The sequence below is a fragment of the Oncorhynchus clarkii genome, chromosome 26 (assembly GCF_045791955.1).
Source record: "Oncorhynchus clarkii lewisi isolate Uvic-CL-2024 chromosome 26, UVic_Ocla_1.0, whole genome shotgun sequence".
Taxonomy (NCBI): Eukaryota; Metazoa; Chordata; class Actinopteri; order Salmoniformes; family Salmonidae; genus Oncorhynchus; species Oncorhynchus clarkii.
In genome coordinates, this window is record NC_092172.1 from 41,195,896 (window position 1) to 41,204,646 (window position 8,751).

Below are 8,751 nucleotides of genomic sequence, written 5' to 3' on the forward strand. Positions count from 1 at the left end.
CTAATGCCTAATCTTCAGCTCAGCAGCTCCCTGAATCTAATGCCTAAGCTTCAGCTCAGCAGCTCCCTGAATCTAATGTCTAAGCTTCAGCTCAGCAGCTCCCTGAATCTAATGCCTAAGCTTCAGCTCAGCAGCTCCCTGAATCTAATGCCTAAGCTTCAGCTCAGCAGCTCACTGAATCTAATGCCTAAGCTTCAGCTCATCAGCTCCCTGAATCTAATGTCTAAGCTTCAGCTCAGCAGCTCACTGAATCTAATGTCTAAGCTTCAGCTCAGCAGCTCCCTGAATCTAATGCCTAAGCTTCAGCTCAGCAGCTCCCTGAGTCTAATGCCTAAGCTTCAGCTCAGCAGCTCCCTGAATCTAATGTCTAAGCTTCAGCTCAGCAGCTCCCTGAATCTAATGCCTAAGCTTCAGCTCAGCAGCTCCCTGAATCTAATGCCTAAACTTCAGCTCATCAGCTCCCTGAATCTAATGTCTAAGCTTCAGCTCAGCAGCACACTGAATCTAATGTCTAAGCTTCAGCTCAGCAGCTCCCTGAATCTAATGCCTAAGCTTCAGCTCAGCAGCTCCCTGAGTCTAATGCCTAAGCTTCAGCTCAGCAGCTCCCTGAATCTAATGTCTAAGCTTCAGCTCAGCAGCTCCCTGAATCTAATGCCTAAGCTTCAGCTCAGCAGCTCCCTGAATCTAATGCCTAAACTTCAGCTCAGCAGCTCCCTGAGTCTAATGCCTAAGCTTCAGCTCAGCAGCTCCCTGAATCTAACGTCTAAGCTTCAGCTCAGCAGCTCCCTGAATATAATGTCTAAGCTTCAGCTCAGCAGCTCCCTGAATCTAATGCCTAAGCTTCAGCTCAGCAGCTCCCTGAATCTAATGCCTAAGCTTCAGCTCATCAGCTCCCTGAATCTAATGCCTAAGCTTCAGCTCAGCAGCTCCCTGAATCTAATGCCTAAACTTCAGCTCAGCAGCTCCCTGAATCTAATGCCTAAGCTTCAGCTCAGCAGCTCCCTGAATCTAATGTCTAAGCTTCAGCTCAGCAGCTCACTGAATCTAATGTCTAAGCTTCAGCTCATCAGCTCCCTGAATCTAATGCCTAAGCTTCAGCTCAGCAGCTCCCCGAGTCTAATGCCTAAGCTTCAGCTCAGCAGCTCCCTGAATCTAATGTTTAAGCTTCAGCTCAGCAGCTCCCTGAATCTAATGCCTAAGCTTCAGCTCAGCAGCTCCCTGAATCTAATGCCTAAACTTCAGCTCAGCAGCTCCCTGAATCTAATGCCTAAGCTTCAGCTCAGCAGCTCCCTGAATCTAATGTCTAAGCTTCAGCTCAGCAGCTCCCTGAATCTAATGCCTAAGCTTCAGCTCAGCAGCTCCCTGAATCTAATGCCTAAGCTTCAGCTCAGCAGCTCCCTGAATCTAATGCCTAAGCTTCAGCTCATCAGCTCCCTGAATCTAATGTCTAAGCTTCAGCTCAGCAGCTCACTGAATCTAATGTCTAAGCTTCAGCTCAGCAGCTCCCTGAATCTAATGCCTAAGCTTCAGCTCAGCAGCTCCCTGAGTCTAATGCCTAAGCTTCAGCTCAGCAGCTCCCTGAATCTAATGTCTAAGCTTCAGCTCAGCAGCTCCCTGAATCTAATGCCTAAGCTTCAGCTCAGCAGCTCCCTGAATCTAATGCCTAAACTTCAGCTCATCAGCTCCCTGAATCTAATGTCTAAGCTTCAGCTCAGCAGCACACTGAATCTAATGTCTAAGCTTCAGCTCAGCAGCTCCCTGAATCTAATGCCTATGCTTCAGCTCAGCAGCTCCCTGAATCTCATGCCTAAGCTTCAGCTCAGCAGCTCCCTGAATCTAATGTCTAAGCTTCAGCTCAGCAGCTCCCTGAATCTAATGCCTAAGCTTCAGCTCAGCAGCTCCCTGAATCTAATGCCTAAACTTCAGCTCAGCAGCTCCCTGAGTCTAATGCCTAAGCTTCAGCTCAGCAGCTCCCTGAATCTAACGTCTAAGCTTCAGCTCAGCAGCTCCCTGAATATAATGTCTAAGCTTCAGCTCAGCAGCTCCCTGAATCTAATGCCTAAGCTTCAGCTCAGCAGCTCCCTGAATCTAATGCCTAAGCTTCAGCTCATCAGCTCCCTGAATCTAATGCCTAAGCTTCAGCTCAGCAGCTCCCTGAATCTAATGCCTAAACTTCAGCTCAGCAGCTCCCTGAATCTAATGCCTAAGCTTCAGCTCAGCAGCTCCCTGAATCTAATGCCTAAGCTTCAGCTCAGCAGCTCCCTGAATCTAATGTCTAAGCTTCAGCTCAGCAGCTCCCTGAATCTAATGTCTAAGCTTCAGCTCAGCAGCTAACACAGTCAGTGTTTTGGGGGCAAAGACGCTCGCATCACGAGCAACCTTCCCTAACACCTTAAGGCTGGCTAGACTAATGTACCGATCTAAATGTGTTTTATCTGACATGGGTAAGTGACTGTCAGTGACTGACATAACAAGAGGAAAACTGCTGATACAAACCCACAGTAAGAAGTGCCACCGTGTGTATTCTTCTGTTATAACTCTCAACAGGAAGTTGAGACCCCGACTTGAGTTCCAAAAATAATGTACAAAAATTATAATTTTTGGAAATTAGTCCACGGGCCTACAGAACCGTCAGCTGTCAGTTTTCCATCTATTGTCTAAACAGTACAGCTACGTAGTCTATAGTACAGCTACGTAGTCTATAGTACAGCTATGTAGTCTGTAGTACAGCTACGTAGTCTATAGTATAACTACATAGTCTACAGTATAGCTACGTAGTCTATAGTACAGCTACGTAGTCTACAGTACAGCTACATAGTCTACAGTATAACTACATAGTCTACAGTATAGCTACGTAGTCTATAGTACAGCTACGTAGTCTATAGTACAGCTACAGTATAGCTACATAGTCTACAGTACAGCTACATAGTCTACAGTACAGCTACATAGTCTACAGTATAGCTACATAGTCTACAGCATAGCTACATAGTCTACAGTACAGTACAATATACAGTGGGGCAAAAAAGTATTTAGTCTGCCACCAATTGTGCAAGTTCTCCCACTTAAAAAGATGAGAGAGGCCGGTCAGTACAGTACAGCTACAGTATAGCTACATAGTCTACAGTATAGCTACAGTAAGGCTACATAGTCTAAAGTACAGCTACAGTACAGCTACATAGTCTACAGTATAGCTACATAGTCTACAGTATAGCTACATAGTCTACAGTATAACTACATAGTCTACAGTACAGCTACAGTATGGCTACATAGTCTACAATATAACTACATAGTCTACAGTACAGCTACAGTATGGCTACATAGTCTACGATATAACTACATAGTCTACAGTATAACTACATAGTCTACAATATAACTACATAGTCTACATTACAGCTACAGTATGGCTACATAGTCTACAATATAACTACATAGTCTACAGTATAACTACATAGTCTACAGTATAGCTACATAGTCTACAGTACAGCTACATAGTCTACAGTACAGCTACATAGTCTACAGTATAGCTACATAGTCTACAGTATAGCTACATAGTCTACAGTATAGCTACATAGTCTACAGTATAACTACATAGTCTACAGTACAGCTACAGTATGGCTACATAGTCTACAATATAACTACATAGTCTACAGTATAACTACATAGTCTACAGTATAGCTACATAGTCTACAGTACAGCTACATAGTCTACAGTACAGCTACATAGTCTACAGTATAACTACATAGTCTACAGTACAGTACAATATACAGTGGGGCAAAAAAGTATTTAGTCTGCCACCAATTGTGCAAGTTCTCCCACTTAAAAAGATGAGAGAGGCCGGTCATTTTCATCATAGGTACACTTCAACTATGACAGACAAAATGAGAAAAAAAATCCAGAAAATCACATTGTAGGATTTTTAATGAATTTATTTGCAAATTATGGTGGAAAATAAGTATTTGGTCACCTACAAACTAGCAAGATTTCTGACTCTCACAGACTTTTAACTTCTTCTTTAAGAGGCTCCTCTGTCCTCCACTCGTTACCTGTATTAATGGCACCTGTTTGAACTTTTTATCAGTATAGAAGACACCTGTCCACAACCTCAAATAGTCACACTCCAAACTCCACTATGGCCAAGACCAAAGAGCTGCCAAAGGACACAAGAAACAAAATTGTAGACCTGCACCAGGCTGGGAAGACTGAATCTGCAATAGGTAAGCAGCTTGGTTTGAAGAAATCAACTGTGGGAGCAAATATTAGGAAATGGAAGACATACAAGACCACTGATAATCTCCCTCGATCTGGGGCTCCACGCAAGATCTCACCCCCTGGGGTCAAAATGATCACAAGAACGGTGAGCAAAAATCCCAGAACCACACGGGGGGACCTAGTGAATGACCTGCAGAGAGCTGGGAACAAAGTAACAAAGCCTACCATCAGTAACACACTACGCCGCCAGGGACTCAAATCCTGCAGTGCCAGACGTGTCCCCCTGCTTAAGCCAGTGCATGTCCAGGCCCGTCTGAAGTTTGCTAGAGAGCATTTGGATGATCCAGAAGAAGATTGGGAGAATGTCATATGGTCAGATGAAACCAAAATATAACTTTTTGGTAAAAACTCAACTCGTCGTGTTTGGAGGACAAAGAATGCTGAGTTGCATCCAAAGAACACCATACCTACTGTGAAGCATGGGGGTGGAAACATCATGCTTTGGGGCTGTTTTTCTGCAAAGCTACCAGGACGACTGATCCGTGTAAAGGAAAAAATGAATGGGGCCATATATCGTGAGATTTTGAGTGAAAACCTCCTTCCATCACCAAGGGCATTGAAGATGAAATGTGGCTGGGTCTTTCAGCATGACAATGATCCCAAACACACCGCCCGGGCAACGAAGGAGTGGCTTCGTAAGAAGCATTTCAAGGTCCTGGAGTGGCCTAGCCAGTCTCCAGATCTCAACCCCATAGAAAATCTTTGGAGGGAGTTGAAAGTCCGTGTTGCCCAGCAACAGCCCCAAAACATCACTGCTCTAGAGGAGATCTGCATGGAGGAATGGGACAAAATACCAGCAACAGTGTGTGAAAACCTTGTGAAGACTTACAGAAAACGTTTGACCTCTGTCATTGCCAACAAAGGGTATATAACAAAGTATTGAGATAAACTTTTGTTATTGACCAAATACTTATTTTCCACCATCATTTGCAAATAAATTCATTAAAAATCCTACAATGTGATTTTCTGGAAAAAAATGCTAATTTTGTCTGTCATAGTTGAAGTGTACCTATGATGAAAATTACAGGCCTCTTTCATATTTTTAAGTGGGAGAACTTGCACAATTGGTGGCTGACTAAATACTTTTTTGCCCCACTGTAACTACATAGTCTCCTGTTTAGTCCACAACAGGCCCACACATCTGTTGTCCTATAGACTATCAGGATCTTTCTGGATCATTATTTAATGCTGAATACCTTTACTCTTAAATCAGTTCTTTGCTAGATACCTTCATGTGCTGCCCTGTCTGTTTTGACCTTTTACATATTGGCCATTTATCAGACTGCTGTTCTCCAGAGAGACTTAGTCAGTACATCTGTACGGTACTGACGGTACTGACTGTGCAGCCTCATTTTAATCCGTCCTAAATCAATCATTCAATGATCTTTTGTCCCCAGCGTTCGCAGACCTTCCCAACCTCATGCAGCACCTGGACAACAACTTCAAGTATTGGAAAGGCCTGGACGAGCGGAAGCTGCACAGCCTGCGTCCTCCCCCAGAGTAGGAGCACCCTGACTGGGGTCGACGCCAGGCCCCGGGCCCCTCCTTGGTTCTTGTCTGCCTGCGTCCTCCCCCAGAGTAGGAGCACCCTGACTGGGGTCGACGCCAGGCCCCGGGCCCCTCCTTGGTTCCTGTCCGTCCAGGGGCTACCAAGCCTTCACTCTTCTGCTTCTGTAACACGCCATCAAGCGTCCACATGTCCGTCCAACAGAGACAACACATACGGACGGACGGACATGCTGCAGCAACACCAGGCTCTTGCTTCGTACATAAAACCTCGCTAGCTGAGGATGGATGATGGACAGACACACGGCGCCTCAGAGTCCTTATAAACTACCAGTGCCTGGTGGGCTTGTCTGTATGCTCCTACTGCTGCCAGGGAGGCTGTGTGAGGGACTGTTCTTCTCCCAGCCAACCTGGTGATGGACGTACCATCCCCTTAGTACTCACACACGGGTTCCCCCTGCCTCTCTCTCTCTCTCTCTGTCAGTCAGAGGCCGGCTGATGTTACTGTCTCTCTGCAGACTGACTGCACTGTTGGTTAGAGCTACGGAGAAACACACGAACAAACTGAACATTGAGATGTCAGGTGGTTTCAAGTCTCAGGCACCTCCAATGAAAAACTGTTTGGAGGATCAGCTGATGGGACAGGTCACATTACACAGTTTTCCCTCCTAAATGGCACCCTATTCCCTATATAGTGCACTACTTTTAGGATAAAAGAGTCTATGGGGCTCTGGCCATAAGAAGTGCACTTTATATAGAGAATAGGGTTCCATTTGGGATGGCCAACAATGTCAAATCCACGTCAGACCGTACTACCCAGTGTGTGGTGGGCATTCCGACCGGATAAATCCCTATATCGCCCCCCGGTGGCCACCAGGTCGAACTACACTCCACCTCCACCAGCTGCCACCATGACCTTTTACTATGTCTTCTAGCTGTACTTCCTTTGTTTCTTTGTCCTTCAGAAGCACCTCGTCCACTAGAGGACCTGTAGCGACGGGATGGGACACGAGGCCGTCCTAAACACACTAAAATTGCGTTCCATATACCACCCTATTCCCTTTATAGTGCACTACTGTTGACCAGAACAAATCATCAAATCAAATCAAATGTATTTATATAGCCCTTCGTACATCAGCTGATATCTCAAAGTGCTGTACAGAAACCCAGCCTAAAACCCCCAAACAGCAAGCAATGCAGGTGTAGAAGCACGGTGGCTAGGAAAAACTCCCTAGAAAGGCCAAAACCTAAGATGAAACCTAGAGAGGAACCAGGCTATGTGGGGTGGCCAGTCCTCTTCTGGCTGTGCCAAGAGTAGTGCACTATTGCCGTATCGGCCCCGGTCAAATGTAGTGCACTGTGAAGGGAATAGGGTGCCATTTTGGGATGCATCCAGAGACATACGTTTGTGCGGGGTGGGGGTGTGGTCACGGGTGTTCAGTGGGTGGAGCTAATTAACTGTCCTCAGGCCATTGGTGAAAGACACAAACATTCAGACATCTTGGTCATAGCCAGGTCATTATTACAGACCATTTGGTCTTTTTATTTTGTTTTAAATCTTCCATATTTTCTTTATAAAACGGGAAAAAAAAATGAGTAATGAATTATCTGATGATGAAGAAATTAGAACAAAAATAAGAAAAGATGAAAGAAAGACAAGCCAAAGCTGAATAACATACTATTATATAACTCTCTGAGTCTTGTCGATGATGAGGAGGATTATTATCCATAAGAAAACATTAACGTTATAAACATTTTATTTTAGTACAGTATCAGTTTGAACGGACATCTTTGTATTGCACTGTAAAACAACAGTTGAATTGTCTATAACGTCTCAGTGATTTAGTCCATGGATGGGAATCGGGACATTTAACTTGTTGGAATAAGCTGTTGTTGTTGTTGTTGTCTTATCACCTCTGCGAGTTTGTGTCACATTTCAGTTGAATACATTCAGTTGGACAAGTGACGAGGTATCCCCGTTTCCATCGGCAACCCCGTTTCCATCGACAACCCCACCTGTCTGTGGATTTCACAAACGCTGTTGACCGACAAAAGGAACTCACGGCATCCCGCTACAGCAGAAATATGAGAACAAGAAAAACGATGTTTTGGACTGGAAAGATGATTTTTGTCACAGAAATGTTTGTATCAGGTTTATTCTACTGAAACAGACTGCCTTATTTTATACAATATTTCTACAGTACATCGTCCCAGCTACAGTACATCGTCCCAGCTACAGTACATCGTCCCAGCTACAGTACATCGTCCCAGCTACAGTACATCGTCCCAGCTACAGTACATCGTCCCAGCTACAGTACATCGTCCCAGCTACAGTACATCGTAGAGCTACAGTACATCGTCCCAGCTACAGTACATCGTCCCAGCTACAGTACATCGTCCCAGCTAAAGTACATCGTCCCAGCTACAGTACATTGTCCCAGCTACAGTACATCCTAGAGCTACAGTACATCGGTCCAGCTACAGTACATCGTAGAGCTACAGTACATCGTAGAGCTACAGTACATCGTAGAGCTACAGTACATCGCCCCAGCTACAGTACATCGTCCCAGCTACAGTACATCGTCCCAGCTACAGTACATCGTAGAGCTACAGTACATCGTCCCAGCTACAGTACATCGTAGAGCTACAGTACATCGTCCCAGCTACAGTACATCGGTCCAGCTACAGTACATCGTAGAGCTACCGTAAATCGTAGAGCTACAGTACATCGTAGAGCTACAGTACATCGCCCCAGCTACAGTACATCGCCCCAGCTACAGTACATCGTCCCAGCTACAGTACATCGTCCCAGCTACAGTACATCGACCCAGCTACAGTACATCGACCCAGCTACAGTACATCGACCCAGCTACAGTTCATCGCCCCAACTACAGTACATCGCCCCAGCTACAGTACATCGTCCCAGCTACAGTACATTGTCCCAGCTACAGTACATCGTCCCAGCTACAGTACATC

General features: G+C 45.2%; 1 protein-coding gene across 2 annotated transcripts in view; it reads left to right on the top strand.

The window, feature by feature from the left end:
* Nucleotides 1–5,835, top strand: part of LOC139384455 (high affinity cAMP-specific and IBMX-insensitive 3',5'-cyclic phosphodiesterase 8A-like) — a 185,316-nt gene extending 179,481 nt beyond the window's left edge. For both annotated transcript variants that reach the window (XM_071129225.1, XM_071129226.1), the window contains exon 22: nucleotides 5,667–5,835. In XM_071129225.1, coding sequence (XP_070985326.1) covers nucleotides 5,667–5,773 — 107 coding nt within the window. In that variant the 3' untranslated portion in view covers nucleotides 5,774–5,835. The remainder of the gene's footprint in view (nucleotides 1–5,666) is intronic.
* The last annotated feature ends 2,916 nt before the right edge of the window (nucleotides 5,836–8,751 follow it).